Here is a 16,083-nt window from a genome sequence, read left to right on the forward strand (position 1 = left end):
CTGGAGGGACTACCACTTGTGGTACCAGTGTGAGAGCAGAGACCCCCCTTGCCTGATCCCCCCCAGCCCAGCAAATGCTGCAGTACCTGCAATGAGGGAACTGCAGTCCTGTACAAGTCTGGAACAGCACGAGTTCTCCAACACTAATTTGGAAGGAAACATGCTTTTCTAGAGATTATGGATATTGGTCAAACATAATTAAAAGCAGCAGAAATAAATATATCTATACTTTTTTTTTTATTTTTTAAGAGTCAGACTAGATCGTTTTAATTACACACCAGAGCTTTCTACATTTTAAGATCCCTGCTTGGGCTGGAGAAGCCGGGCCAGAACCATACCACCCCCAGGCCTCCCCTCCCTAGCTCCCTCCATGGGTCCCAAGCTTGTTGTTTCTGGTAGTCTTCAGTGAGTCGAAGCAGTTCTACATTCATCAGGTCGTAACTACTGCAAGTACAAAGCAAGTACAATGCTTTGGTTATCTATAGGGTGCTGAACAAACCAGCTTTGGGGAAACAATTGGGAAAAGGGCTATGTACACACAGACAAAGAAACAAAGCCTGAACTTGCCCTGCCTGGGTGCGCTCCTTTCAAGCTTTCTGAGCACCAAAGTGCTGCCTCCGTCCATTGTTTCTGAGGCCTGCACACAGGCCCCATTTGGGAAGGAAGGAAATGGGTGGTACAGTGTTCTGCAAGGAAGCACAGAGAAACTGGGAGCAGGCAGCTAATAAAGCAACAGGAAGAGGTCAACAAGGCAGGAGAACTGCATCTGAAGAACAACAAAAGAGGCAGGCGGAGAAGGAAAAGCACATTTGTGCTGGGAAGAGGAGAAGCAGCCAAAGATACCCAGCCTTAGTCAACAAAGCACTTAAAAAGAGCAGTTTGGGACATGTACAGTAAAAAAACTAAAAATGCACCAGATTCAGAAAGGCTTTTCCACTCCCCTAACTGTCCTACTGATGCTTAGCTAATTCTGATGAGAAAGCAAGAACAGAGGACAAGAGGTACTCTGGTTGAAGAACACTTGAGGCATTTGTAGAGGTGCACTTATGCTCTTGACCTTTTGACTAGGAGGCTGCAGAAGAGCCTTCCCCCTTCAGAAAAGCAACACCAGAGGCGTGCTCATCCCAACATCAAACATGTCTTGGGGGATTACACAAGGGTTCCCTTCATTATTGAATCAAAACACCCCTTCCTAGTTGTACATTGATTTTGAAAAGCAGGCCGAAGGATTGAAAATTTGCTTTATATCAATGCAATTCCCTACATTTCACTTGGGTACAGACCACAGACAAGAAGGAAGCAACGCCAAACTGGTGTCACACAAACTACCTCCTCTTAGACAAAGCCACAGCTCAGAAGATCTTGTTTACTATACAAAACTCAATAGAAACCAGTAAAAACAAAACAAAACAAAAAACCCTCATATTCCTCCAGTGATGAGATACGCCTCAAAAAAGATTGAGCACGACACCTAAGGCAATTTATCTGTGCCACAGCTACTGACCCTGGGGCAAGTAATGATATTTATTTATTTATTTATTTCCCCCCCCCCCTCAAACTGTATCAGTTTAGATTATGCAGTTTGAGGTTGCCAATAGTTGAATGCCGTCAAGGTTTATAGCTTCCTGGCTTGTTCCTGTAATATAATAGTGTCAGTTTAGAAATTTAAATACTAGCTGATATTCTCGTACCTAGGGCATACCTACTTATTCCGGGATAGTTGCTGTATATGAACACACAAAGCTTTAAAGATTTTCATATCCTAGTAAAAGCTAGAAGCTTTCATTTATCACATTTTCAATGGAAAACAAAGTAATTGACTTCCATTTCACATCAGTAATAAACCTACTTTCACTCTCAGCCTTCTCTCAAAGGATGCCTTTTTCACATGCAAGACTGTAAGAACTTACTCAAAGGATGACCTAAGGATAGGTGGCCAAAATACACTGATCATCTCAGATGGCTGCTTTCTCCTGAGTGGCTCAATTTTAAGAGTATTTTTAACAATATTCATATTTTCCACAGTAGATCTGTGTCATTTAATGGATGCTAAAGTGGCTGGTGGTACTACACAAGCTTTGTCCGCAGAAGTCTTCTTGAGGTTTCATCATGGATCAGGTAATACAGAAGTATCAAATACTTGTAATTACTTGGATTTCCCAGAGCTGATTTTATCTCGAGTATTGTACAGTCCATGAGACAGGAAGTCTTGAACTTGCTTCATTTCCCACCTCTTTTGAAGCAAACAAAGCGTTATCATTTTTTAAAATGCATTATTATTAAATAGAAAGCGCTCTGTACTTTAGGTGTACCCAGTACTTTAGGCCCAGATTTATAAAAATAAAGCGATCATACTTCAGGTGCCTACGGTTAGTCCAGTGAAGAAGTACATGTAATACCTCAGCTTTCATGACATTTACAGCTGACTCCAGTGTTTAATGTACAGCATAAAGATGTAGCCTTTACCTCAACAAGTTTCAGTTAAAAGTTATAAAAAGGTACAGATACTGAATGACACTTCTGCAGACAGAACATTTTTCTCAGATTTGGGTCTTTTGCAATTTCTTAATATAATACCAAGTCCTAGCCATCAGTGGTACACTTTTCCACATCTTCCTGCATCCACACAGTCAAGTACAAAATTCAGAGTGAATGCTCTTGAACAACTATAAAATCTATCTCATAAATCATACCTTCGCCTCTACTGAATTGGTTTCTGTGGTAAGCACTCTTCATCTCCCAGTCCACAGTGAATTAAGCCACGTGATTGGACGAGTGTTGAGGCTGCCTATACATAACGTGTTCTAAACACAGGATGAATTACAGTATTATGAAACAGTATGCATTACAGAAGGCAGGCATAAGCAGGAGGAGAGGGAATGCTGCCTAATTCAAAGTTACACAAAGTGCCCAGAAAAAAGTTGACACACGCAAACAGTTCACATACCTCAAAACTGATAAGAATTATTTCCCTAACAATGCACCTTTAGTATTACCAAAGGCAAAACTTGCAGATAAAACACGTGAAAGTGTACTTTCTTTCTATTAATGTCATAACCAACAACATTTCTCTAGATCATTGAAATTTACCCAATAAGCATTAACCACAGAGTAGCTGAGATTACTTCCACCCATGCACACCACACAAAGCTAATACTCTGTAACTTCCCCTTACAGCATGAGAGATTCCAGTGATGAAAAGAGAATATTTGCACGAGTCCTATATCTCTCAATCCTTTTTAACTAGCTTATCATTGCTTTAAGTGTGGAACATTTCTAGAGTAATGTTATAAGCAATTAAAATCTATACAGAGGATATTTTTTACTATCTAAAAATGTATTTATTGTATATAAATCTTTTTTCCCTCCAATAAATTATTTTAAAACTTGGAAACAATGCCTGTCAAACATTTTAAAGTTAAGTGAGATATAGCTGATAAAGGCTTTAGCAGTGACATTTTAAACCAGTCTCCTATACTACTGAAAATAATAAAACAATCTAACATCTGAGAAAACAACAACAACAAAAACTACAGATTTAACCTTGAATTGAGTTTAACATGAACTTTTATTACTGGGGAGACTACTGGGTGACCTTTATTACTTGAAATACCTTTTTTTCATCGTCCCCCTGTACTCAGCTCTGGTGAGGCCGCACCTCGAGTACTGTGTTCAGTTTTGGGCCCCTCGCTACAAGAAGGACATCAAGGTGCTTGAGCGAGTGCAGAGAAGGGCGACGAAGTTGGTGAGGGGCCAGGAGAACAAGTCCTACGAGGAGCGGCTGAGGGAGCTGGGCTTGTTCAGCCTGGAGAACAGGAGGCTCAGGGGCGACCTTATTGCTCTCTACAGGTACCTCAAGGGAGGCTGTAGCGAGGTGGGGGTTGGCCTGTTCTCCCACGTGCCTGGTGACAGGACGAGGGGGAATGGGCTTAAGTTGAGCCAGGGGAGTTTTAGGTTAGATGTTAGGAAGAACTTCTTCACTGAAAGGGTTGTGAGGCATTGGAACAGGCTGCCCAGGGAAGTGGTGGAGTCACCATCCCTGGAAGTCTTTAAAAGATGTTTAGATGTAGAGCTTAGGGATATGGTTGAGTGGGGACTGCTAGCGTTAGGTCAGAGGTTGGACTCGATGATCTTGAGGTCTCTTCCAACCTAGAAATTCTGTGATTCTGTGATTCTGTGATTCAGTAAAAACTGAAAGGGATCATTTTCCATACTTCTCCCTACCCACATTTTACAACATGCGTTCTTTACTTTCACACCATACAGAATGCCAAATCAACACGATCCTGCCTTTAAAACTGTTTACATGCTATGTGTACATAGGGCCATTGCTCTAGGAACTCCTCCTTTCAGCTTCTCAAATGTTTCTGGTGGGGACACACAACGTATCACTCACTCTCATTCAGCAGTACACATACCAACAGCAGCGTAACTACATGAAGAAAAACTCCACACCAATAGTTTGCCCACATCACTTGGCAATGTCCCTTTAATATTAATACACAGAGAAGTAAAATTTTTTCATAAATTTGTTCAAGTATGTGGAACATGTAAAATGCATAAGAATCAATATGGACTTCATTAATGTTATATTTATTTATTTTCCAGCTTCATACAAACTGGATGTAGAAGCATAAACATAGTACATTTCTACCATTTTCAACAAAAATATAACCAATATGTACAATTATTGTATTAAAAATACAAAAGGGATACAGACTCCACCAATGTCTTTCTAAAAGACATACAGGTACAAGTAGTATCAAAAGTATGAGGAAATCACCAGTAAATTGTACATTCTGCACTTGACATCACAGAGCGAACTGAGATTAGCAGTCCTATGGTCTACAATTACTTAATGCTTATATAACATTTGTGCAACTTGTGATAGAGCTAGGATTCTGTATTTCTATATGCACATGAGGTCCATAGCCTTGACAATAAAACTGGCAAATAATGCATATTACATGTAAAATTACAAATGCATAATTGACAATGTGATATATAAGCAAATAGACAAAAGCTATGATTACAGGAGAGAGAATTAAATAAAGCACTGACATTTGCTTGATACAGTGAAAAAACACTGCAATTTGATCTTTAAAAGTTGAAGCTATTTACGTTTATCTACTGATCAATATGATCAGCTGAGTTCAATGGAAAAAAAAATCCAAGACCAGCAGTTCCTCACATTTGAGTACTACTCGGATTGGCAGCCTTCACTTCTCCGGAGTCTGTGCAAAAACAACACAAAAATAGAGGGGAGGGTCATTTCAGTCATTATAGGGTTAATAGCAGCTGTGAGCAGGTGGTTGCTACACATTGGCCTTCTCTACACATGCAGTGTTCCACGAAGCCATTAACAGTTGTGACTACTTCTGCATTGCAAAGGCTGACATATCTAAACAGGTTATTTTTCTTTACTTAAAGGCTTGTTTATCCCCTAATGCCAAAGTCAAGGTGGAGGTTATTAAATCAGTATTAACAGCTGACAGGAGCTGTGACATCCCAGCTTGCCTTCACTGCAATGTTATCCAGTTAATTTCTCTTTCAATATAACTACTATATAGTAAAAAAAAAAAAATAAAATAAAAATAATATATAACTTAAAGGTGGGGTTGCCATCTGTCTCGTTAAAATGGGACGCTGTTTAGATCATGCCGTCCTGTATTCCACAAGGCACAGGTATGGGAGACACAGCGTCCTCTGGTCCTTCACTGGGTAGGTAGGTGCACGCACGTGGTGCTGCACTGACACTAGACCCGGCTGCTGGTGCCGTTCCTGCTAACAGACACACATTTTGGAGGTCCCAGGGTGGGGCACGCTATGGGTGAAGCGAGATGGTTGGGAAAGGCCATGTCCTGCAACCTCTGCCTTCCCTTCTGCCCTGCTCAGCCACGTGATAGCAATATCCTGTCCGGGAGCTCAGGCTGGCAACCCTACTTACAAGTACGAAATAATACTGTAGTTACTATGCAGACGCAGTATTTGATCTCAGAACACAAACATACAAAATTGTAACAAAGGCATTGTAAACAAGCAAATAAGCACTGCCTCCTTGAAGGATTTCAATGCATTTTCTCTTTGTAGGTTAAAGGCCAAATGTAAATCGACAACTAGCTCATCCCGTTATCCCAACGAGACTAAGTGCTAGGGTTGTGATTAAAATTGAAAAGGAAGATTTAAAAACCCTTCCAGGCATTGGGAAGTGCAGCCAGAGTTATCATCCTGATGTGATGATCTTGGAATTTGGAATGATACTGTGTGATGTGGCAGACAGCGACAGTGGTAGCTTGGAGATTGCTGCACTGTGCATTTCAAGCAACACAGTTTGAAAAGTGCCAGGGCGATTTCTTCACAGTATTTCACATGCAAGGGGAGGGGGGACAGAGGGGAGGGGCGGAGGAAGAAGCCCCATGCTGCTTTAAGGCAGGGAAGGAGGCAAACAGGTCCACCATCCTTTAACTATAGTTCCAAGGCTCCTATTCTAGGGACGTCTTCTTGTGCTCTCCTTTAAGGTGGCTCTCTCTGGATCCAGAAAAGCCCCAAGTCTTACACAGCAGAGACTTGCTCATCTTCTGCAAACACAATAGGATAGGGGAAAATATCATTTAGTTCACGCAGAACAAGACTGCTACTGAATGAAACAACCTGTACTATGTTCACGTGCTTTCCATTCCTTTCATTTAGGTATATATGTAAAAACAAATCTAAATAACTTTACATTTCAGGTCTCATGAAAAGTACCTCTTTGAAATTCTGTTCTCAAAAAAAATAAGACAATCGCTCTGAGCTAGGTGCAGTTCCTCAGCCTGAGAACACAACAGCTACCCCTAGATATCTAACAGCTTCATAAAGCTGTTCTTACTTTTTTCCCTGGAAATATCTGCCAGAGGTTACTATTTTCTACTGATTTATTTAAATTAAGATTGCATAAAAATTGAGCACAGCTTTAGTTGTTACTGATAAAAAAGATTAAAATTCCCAAACTACCATGGGAATTCTTAAAGTTTGAGGTAGTTCTGTTAAAGCAGCCTCATCTTTTTCATCATGCTCAATTGCAGAGTTCATCCTGCACATAAAGATTTAGTATCTAAGCAGTTAGGGAGGGAAGGGGAAGGTTAGCCTTTCTACCATTAAGCAAAACGAAGCATCAAAGATTCGGACACGTCATTTGGGCACTACCCTGCCTAAATTGTGAGCATCTAGCTCTGAAGATGTAATCCAGCTACACTTGCACTCCACAGAAAAACAGAAAGATTATGTCTGCAGAGCCTTTGTACCGCCATAGCCAAGCTAAAGCATAAAGATACAAACACACTTTGGCAAGCGAGATAGCAAAATCATAGTGGGCTGGTTATGTGTAGCAATTGGTGTGGAATACCCAGTGTCCACAACTGTAAGAGTTTCAGCTAGTGTGCTGAGTGACCATCCATCTAAACCTGACCAAGGACAGTCTCTGGGGCAAGTATTTCTGTAGACCAGAATAAGTCTTTTGACTATTAAATGCACGGCTAGCGCCAAGCATTATGTATTTTTATGGCAACCAGGATTTTACCTGGAACATAGGCGCCTCCAGAGAAGTTGTCTAAGTCAACTGCTAGGCTGTCCAAGAAGATTCAGGTGGACCTACATTCCAAATTTTAAACGTTTTAGATGAACTCATTTTCACCCCTTCCAAAAGTAAACAAACAGCAAGGTTTGAAAGATGGAAGAGCTCGAATTATGGCAAGAATTTCTACTGTGTAATCTGCATTGTGTCTGTGAAAAGACTGAACATTTCTGCATGCAGCATATTCAAAATCTAACAATTAAAAATTTACCATCTTCCTCTGCAGAAAACCCTTGAGACTGATAGTGAGCAAGACGTGGATCTGACTCATTTGGTTTGTGCCACTGAGGTTTGTTCACAGGCCTGCTAGTTGAATGGCCATGCGACTGCTGCTGTTGAGCTGATGTCCCATGGGTCTCACATGTCCGTGCCACCATTCTAGACCTCTGAAGTGCTATGTTGTAATCTGGAGGCTTTCTGGTTGGATGGGAAACACCTTCTGCAAACTCAGCAATAGGTATTCCTACATAACCAGGAGGAGTTGGAGGTGGTTCCCGATACCGACCCTCTTTTCGTGCTGCAGAAAAAAAAAAAGAAAAAAGAGCAAACATTAAGCAGTTTTCTTATTATCTCTTAAAATAAAGAAAAATAAACAGTGAGAATTAAACAGCAGCAAACTCAAGTTCCCAGAAAAAAAAATCTGTAAGAAGGATAAAGGTCAAATACTCTACAATAGATAAAGAGATCTTGAGAAGTAAACCACACAAGAAAGCATAGAATATACAACATACACAGGATATAGATATCCTTCCAGTAGTGAAGTATTAGTTCAATAAAATTCACCAAATTACAAGAGGAGTTTGTTTAAACTTGGTAGCTGAAGCTGTCCCACCAATTACATCAACTGATCACAGAGACCAGTGATGTAAACAACTCCAGGAGTCCACACAAGTGGCAGCCATCAGGAACACAGGCAGCTCCCCAAATGCACTACTATATTGATCCTGAAGATTGGCTTTGTCCCTAAATGTCTTGCTTTTAGCATCTTGCAGGGAAGGAAAAAAAAAAAAAAAAAAAAAAAAAAGGGACAAGGACCTGACATTATTTTATCATAAAAATCTTCCTAAATGAGACATAAGCTATATTTTCAAGAGATAACAGAAATGGATGTCCTTCTCATGCTTTCACTGTCCATATGGTTGTAATCTCTGCAAAATTAAACCATCAGAGCATTCCCATAAGAACAATGATTGTATTACATTTTGCACAGGAGAAGAGGAGACCATCAATTAGCGTGCGGATCTCACTGGGGCTTAAGTTTACCTGAATAAGACTTAACTCTGGACATGCTTAGAAGTTCACTCTTGCAAAGAATTTCAAGGGAAGAAAGAGAGGTTAAGAATTTTAAACACCTTTAGGAACAGAGCAGATAGACATTGCTTTTTATGACTCTGTATTTTGGAATTACATATTTAAACTAATTAATTTGGACTTTAATTCTTAACACTTTTAGAGGGTCTAGCTCTTTAACTTAACTTAACTTCCATTACAAAGGCAAACACTGCAGAAAAAAACCTCTAGCACAGCAAATTCACTTTCCCTGGCTTGTCACATCCTATATTCTTGCACAACTGATGAGGACAATATCACCCTGCATTATGCAGTATGAAATTGACTGAACAGGCACTACAAACTTAAAACTGACTGGTGCTATCAGGCTGGTGGGATTTTACAGATAAATGCCTTGCAATTAGCAAAAACAAATGGACATCCAAATGGAATCCAAATATATTTCTTGGACAAATTCTTTTAACCAAGCAGAGTAACATGAAAAAATTCTGAGAAATTTTATTCAAAGGGATTTCTGAAAAATAATTTTGATACAGCAGAAATTCTGTAGGAAAAAAAAATATCTGTTGAAGTATAGCAAGAGATCAGTGATACCCAGAGCAACATTTGCAAGATAGTGAATAGTACTGAAGTGCATGGAAGCATGCAGCTGCCATTTTCAGATTACTTTCACATTCTCTGAAGTCTAAAAATGTACTGCTAAGCACTGCCTCAAGAGGCAAATTTGGAAGCATGCTTGTTCCACATTCTGGTGGAAACCAAGTGCATCAAAGAGTAAAATTAGAGACTGGCACAAATCAGAACCTCAAGTACTGAACTGAAGAGCTTCCTTCTCTTCATAGTTCAGGGATTCAGATCTGCACCCAAGCTTTGAGGCAATGGGCCATTGCTAAGCAATATACTTTGGCTGAAAATGGAAAAGCAGTTTATCACAATGGTCTCAGCGTGACCTTAATCTGGCAGACTTTTTCATCTGTGTCGTGGTAAAATGGCTTTTAGATCGTTCTTCGTATTAAGGTGAGGAAAGGCACCCACAGCAAAGAGGAAGGAAAGGAATGAAAAAGCAAAAAAAAAAAAAAAAAACCAAAAAAACAAACAAACCCTGCAGAGGTCTCAGATGGCCCAAGGATATCTGAGATGTGTAGAAGGAACAATATGAGAAAAATGTGAAACTTTGCCAAAGCCCCCTTTATATTAATTTATACCTTATCTGATCTTTACTTTGTTGAATGACTATAAATGCATTTCAGCTCTAATTTCTTCGGAACCTCTTAAGTTTCATCAGCCTAAAGAAACATCTCAGCTGGTATTTAAGCACAAAGTGACCCCGTTTTCAGAAGTAAGGAACATTCAGAAGTCAGGAATCATCAGACAAGTCATACAAATGTATAAAGGAAAACACTTCTAAAAATATAAATCAGGCCACATTTATAGATACCTAAATATAGAATACAGAGCCTTACTGCAAAGCATAATTCTCATTTCAGAACAGACACCTAAATATATCAACTTTCTCAAAACACTGTCCAGCAGTTGAGCTAGTTTTTTTGATGTATGGCAGGCTCTTTTGAAACACAAAAGAGCTGCAAAAACTGAGAATTAACAATAAGTGATATTTTCTCCAGCAATAAAAGCACAGTTAAAGGGCAAAATTTGAGAGAAACTACAAAATGTTTAGTTTTGCTTTACAATCACACCAGACAATAGAAAAATAGTTTTAGAACAATAGAAACAAGTACTGTAGGCAAATGAATTAAAGTAATTCATGGCAAACAAAAATGAACTTACCAATAAGCCCCTTTGTACTGCTTGATGATGCCGGTATGTGTGTGGGCATGGGAGTTGGTTTTGACTCCTCTGCTGGTACAGACGTTATGCTACTGGTTTCAGCTTCAATGGAAACATCCTTCCCACCCCTCCGCTTTATGGTACCTGTGTCACCTTCTGAGTCCTCTCCCCAGTAGCCTGTCGAGGATGCCCAGCTTGCTCTGGACTGTGCTTGATCAAGGCCCTCCCTACCTTGACTTTGCCTGCCATACTTTGTGCCATGATCGGGGAACATCAGTTGGTCCATATGACTGCCTGAGGCCCAGAGTCCTGCCCCATCGCCTGAATTATCAAAATGAGCATGTCCAAAAGGCAGCGTCTCCCAGCTTCTCTGGTGCTGTATTGTTTGTATGTTGTCATGAGAACCACTCGAGCAAGAAGTCCAGCTACCACGGCCACTGTCAGCTGCATCGAGCGAAGCTCTGTCCCCCTGATCCTGTGACAGTTCTTCTGTACTAGGAGAAGACAGCACAGTTGCTCCAGCATACAGGCCTCTGTTCTCTGGCAGTGGTGCAAAAGAGCTAGGTGTACATTGAAGAGAAAAAAAAAAAATCCAGTGTTGAAAGTGAAGCTCACTTGCAAAACACAAAGAATCTGACAATCAACAAAAAAGCAAGCATATTGGAGGTTTTGATGCAATTTACATTCTATTTGCTTTAAAGACTAATTCAAAGCATAGAAAACTTTCCCTTCAAGCTCATCCTTAATAAAACCAAAAAGAAGAATTACTGGACAGATATCCTGATGAAACTTCAGTGCTTCAGTGAAGCCATTTCAAAAGGTAAAATCTTAACTTTGCAGCAGCCCTTTAAAGGCAAGCAAACAGCACTGATAGATAGGTTCCTAGTGCTTTTCCAGACAAGCAAAGCAAAGGATCATAAGTCAGAAACTGAGCCTTAGCAGTAGGTGGCTGCAGTTCAGGTTTAGGCTTCTGCTTTTCACATCCTTTACTGCTTAGGAAACTCTGAATGCCAACTTTACAGTATTTCTTGCAAAGGGAATTTATTTTAGCATTAGTTTTGGAAACATGTTACTTCCTAGAACAAGTATGCTCTCCGTAGCCTTTCAGTGATGGAGTAAGCCTGACACTACTAACTTGCACAGCAGCTGCAAAACTGACGAAGTGTCAGCTTTGTTTAGCAGCAATCAGGGCTTCTGGGATTTGTGGTTCCAGGGCAGCTTGCAACACAGACTGGGATCCTGGTCTTCCAAATATTTAAGACCTCTTATTAAAGAGCTTGCATAGCCTGGGATTCCCAGAGCTGAAGTATGCCCGTTTTGGAACAGGCCTGCCTTCCACAGACCCCACAGGACTAAAAGCCCCGAAACCATTCAGAGAACTGAAGCTTCCAAATAACAGCTCAGAAAAACAACTGGTGACTAAACCAGAGCCAGAGCTCCAATTATTTTCAGACCAAGACTTACACACAGAGATTCAGAGAACTCCTCACAGCACTAGCTTACCCACCATTACAGAAGTTAATTACCTAGAAAACCAGCAGCCTAGTGTGAATTTTAGCTTCCAATTATTGTTGACTAGTAGAGAGATTTAGGGTAAAATGTTTGAGTTAGAAAATCTGCACTTTTCTATAAAACAGACTTGCTATTACTAACTATTTCTCTTCTCAGCTTGGGCCCTGAATAATTGTATCAATAATTTGTCATCTAATTCAGGTAATTCTTCACCTAAAAAAAAAAAAACAGATTAGAATACCAGTCTGCCACAAAGAGAAGACAGTCTGCAGCAATACTAAATGCTCAGATAAGGTCTACTGCAAGTTAGGTCTTACTGCTGTAGACCTCATAATAGGCTCAGGAGGGCAAAACATTTTCTTGTCAGAAAATATAGCATTATCAAAAGATTCAGCATTTAAATAGCAGGATTTAAGAGCAGGTTAGAAAAGAATATTTGAGAGAGACATATAGACAAAAACATGCCATGCACACACTATATGCAAGTATAATGAAAGTAAGAATAAAGTTCGTACCCTAAGCTGTATTGATCTGGTTCAATCATGATCCTTCTATCAATCCTTCCCACACCAAGATTTGTCTCCACAATGCTGACAGAATGCCTTTGTCTCCTCTCATCATGCAGGGAGACTGGCATGGAGTCAAAAGAGGAATTGCTGACAATACTGGATCTAGAAGAAATTTCGCTGTGACCAGAATCTGAAAAGTTATCCACTGTGCCACTGGGAGCCAAAGTATAGCCTGCAAAGGGAACATGACGTTAATCAGACTCTTAGAAGCCTGCTCAGCTATCCCCAGGCAGCTGGCAATATTTACTACAGTAGCAGTAGTAAATCAGATGTATGATAACATTTTATTTACAGAAGCAGCACTGCAAGAGACAAAAAAACAAGCAGCCTAACTTTATAACATTGTATGCTCTATTTCTTAACAAGAGGTTTAAGACTGTGGAAATAGGAATTACTCATTTAGAAACCAGCTGCTCACCTTCTACTCTCTACTTTTCTCCCCAAAAATATTTTCAAATGCATTACATTTGTGCTCCTACATCATGAAATCTTACTTCTGATGAAAAAACAGCCTGTATTTAAACACTGCCACCAAGACTGGACCAGAAGAAGTTCACTGGACAATATTAACGCTTAAATGTAATCCAGAAGACTACATACATGTTCTCCAACGCTACAATTCAGAGATGAACAACAGATATAACATGAAGCATAGATGCCTGGGCTGACTGCTTATTACGTACCGTGGCTGAAGTGTTGTTTCAATTAAATTTAAGAAAGTAATAATAATTCAGGGTTTTCAAGTTTTCTTTGCAGTATTTGGCTAACGAATAATATTCCAAAAGACAATAATCATGTATTAACAGAATTACACCATAATTTGGAGGTAGCATTAACACAACCAAACTGCAATAAAATCTGCAAACTATGGAATGTCACACGGGCAAATTCAGCTGTTGTTTTAGTGTTGGAAAAAATTGTGCTGAATGCTCTTAAAAGTTAAACATCATTAAGCAACACACATCTACAAGCAACTGCAGTTCTCAATTTTTGCTTTTAGTCTATACTGACTGTCAAGATGACTTCAAGTAATCTATCCCAATTCACACTCACTGAGAATACAGAATTACTGCTGCCAGATTTTCTGAAAGAACATTCCATTTTGTTCATGTCACCACCTAGCTAAGGATTTTTTTTTATTTAAATTTAAATTCACCATTATGATTTTCTTTTTTTGAACAATAAAATATCTTCTCTCACTATGAGCCACAGACACAATCCCAATTCCTTTTTCAAGAAATGCACAAGGACTGACCAAAGTTATCTAAATTCATTCTTTGCTGATAAATCATTTGAGAGAAATCATGCTGAGACAAGGACTGAAGATGATAACCTAACTCTCCTCTACATAACATCCTCCTCCATCTGACCTTAGTAAAGATAACTTCAATAGAGACTTGGGATAGGTATTTATTTGTATTTTCTTCCCATATTAATCTCTCCCCTTTTTAGATCTCAGGTCTTATCCAATTGGACCTATCCCAGAGGTCTATGGTGACTTGTTAGTTGTTACTGCTCTCAATTCCAAGAAGAGAGAAGGAACTGGTTAAGTTCATTAGTCTGGAACCAGAGGGTCTCAGCTGACAAGTGCTACCACAAACTAGGTTAAGTAAAGGGTTTAACTATCCACTTGATAAGAAAGTGGTATACAAGGTTCCAATCCCTATCAACCCTGTGCAGTTTGTGAAAAGTTATTGCTACAGGAAAGTCTCCAAAACACTCATCTCTTTAGCAGTCTGAACTTCTATTATGTAGACTGAATCCCAATATATGTATTTTAACATAAAGTATTATATAACTTAAACGCAACGTTAATGATTTTCTGAAAAGAAAATAAACTAGAAGTTGTCTGCAATACAGCTAGGCTATGATACTTCCCAACTGACTTTTGCTTAAACAAAAAAAAATCTGTTTCTTCGATTTACTATCAGAACAAGCAAAATGAAATAGCAAACAGGCTAAAACAAAAAAACAAACAAAAAAAAAAAACCTTTTTGAACATCCTTAATTCATTTTTTAAATAATTTTGTGAAATCATTAAAACTGAACTCAGTCAAGAAAGTTCCAATGTGCAATACCATTCCTCAGGTACAAATACACATTGTTTGAATAATTAGTTATGCTGCTTGTAAAATGTTATTTATTAGTCATTCATATCCCAAATATCTGAAGCCTGCTTGTAATCCATAGGTTACACCCCATCTAGATGCATGACACAATAAATAATTCGTTTAATAGGTTAATGAACTCAATTAATGTTAGTATCTTGATACAGCGACTTGCATTTTACTGGCAGAAGACACTGATGATTGGAATATTTTTGTCAGAAGCAGCTGTAAAGTGACCTAATGCATCACCACCCTGTATCAGTTCAGGCTTTCTTTCCTGCTAACGAGTAGGTCTTCCAGTTATTACACTGGTGTACTACCTCCTCCTCTCTTGCTAACCACATGTAACATAAGTAGGAGCACTAGTAATTCATCCTGACCATAAAAATCCTCTCCCAGGAATTTCCAAAGTCTATAACCTTCAGGAAACAGAATGAGAAATGTTGCATGCCTAGTACCTTTCCTTGGAGAACTCTGGGGTGAGGTGGGAGGAGAAGACAGCTGTGAAGATGCACTTGATATTGTGTCTTCAGATTGTTTCTTGTGACGGTCCAGACTTCCTTCTTCAGATAATGAAAGAATTTTCTTTAAAGCTTGGGGGGAGTTAATGCCTTTAAGAATGAATGTAGGCAGATGTTAAGTCCAATATAAATACATCTTCCCATTTCACAATGCATTTATAGAGGGAACACCATATAGGAAAAAAACATTCTTTCCCCTCTCCTCCTCCCCCTTTGATTATTTGTGAGTTTTTGACACCAGTTTAAATGAAACAAATTTTAAGCCTACTCCTGCTCAAATATAGTGCTTTATTTTTGCATTTTAGTGAAGTCCGTGTTTCATTTTAGCCAACTAAAATAAATATTTTATGGCAGAAAACATAATCCAGAGTTGGTATTTCACAATGCAATGCCTATACGATCTACAAATCAGGAATACATATTGTAGTGGTTACTGGCAAACTTGAACTAAAATGGTGAGAACGCACAAGACCCTCAAATCTCACTGGTTAGTCAAGGTTTACATAGTACAATTTTTTTCCATTCACAAAGCAGTCTAGAAGGGCAAAGAAAGCCAGAAAGATTAATAAGATTAGGCTTACAAAACAAGGCCATCCTGCAGTTGTCTTTCTCCCTTTAGAGAACTATTTCTGCACCAGCTTATTTTGGCAAACTAAAGAGTAACAACATCCTGAAGATGATGT

The 16,083-nt window shown here is 39.2% G+C and overlaps 1 protein-coding gene across 6 annotated transcripts in view; it reads right to left on the bottom strand.

Moving 5' to 3' along the window:
* Positions 1-4,493: 4,493 nt before the first annotated feature.
* The window catches only part of RAPGEF2 (Rap guanine nucleotide exchange factor 2), a 180,842-nt gene continuing 169,252 nt past the window's right edge, over positions 4,494-16,083 (bottom strand). For 4 of the 6 annotated variants that reach the window (XM_084286452.1, XM_084286451.1, XM_084286449.1 and 1 more), the window contains 5 exons: positions 15,338-15,490; positions 12,718-12,943; positions 10,691-11,250; positions 7,824-8,129; positions 4,494-5,234 (listed from right to left, as the gene is read on the bottom strand). In XM_084286452.1, the coding sequence (XP_084142578.1) occupies positions 5,188-5,234; positions 7,824-8,129; positions 10,691-11,250; positions 12,718-12,943; positions 15,338-15,490 (1,292 nt within the window). In that variant the 3' untranslated portion in view covers positions 4,494-5,187. Of the gene's footprint in view, positions 6,579-7,823; positions 8,130-10,690; positions 11,251-12,717; positions 12,944-15,337; positions 15,491-16,083 lie in introns of all 6 variants that reach the window. The other 2 variants (XM_084286450.1, XM_084286454.1) reach the window with 1 other exon arrangement.

Source organism: Netta rufina (genome assembly GCF_964035555.1).
Source record: "Netta rufina genome assembly, chromosome: 4".
In the NCBI taxonomy this organism is placed as follows: domain Eukaryota; kingdom Metazoa; phylum Chordata; class Aves; order Anseriformes; family Anatidae; genus Netta; species Netta rufina.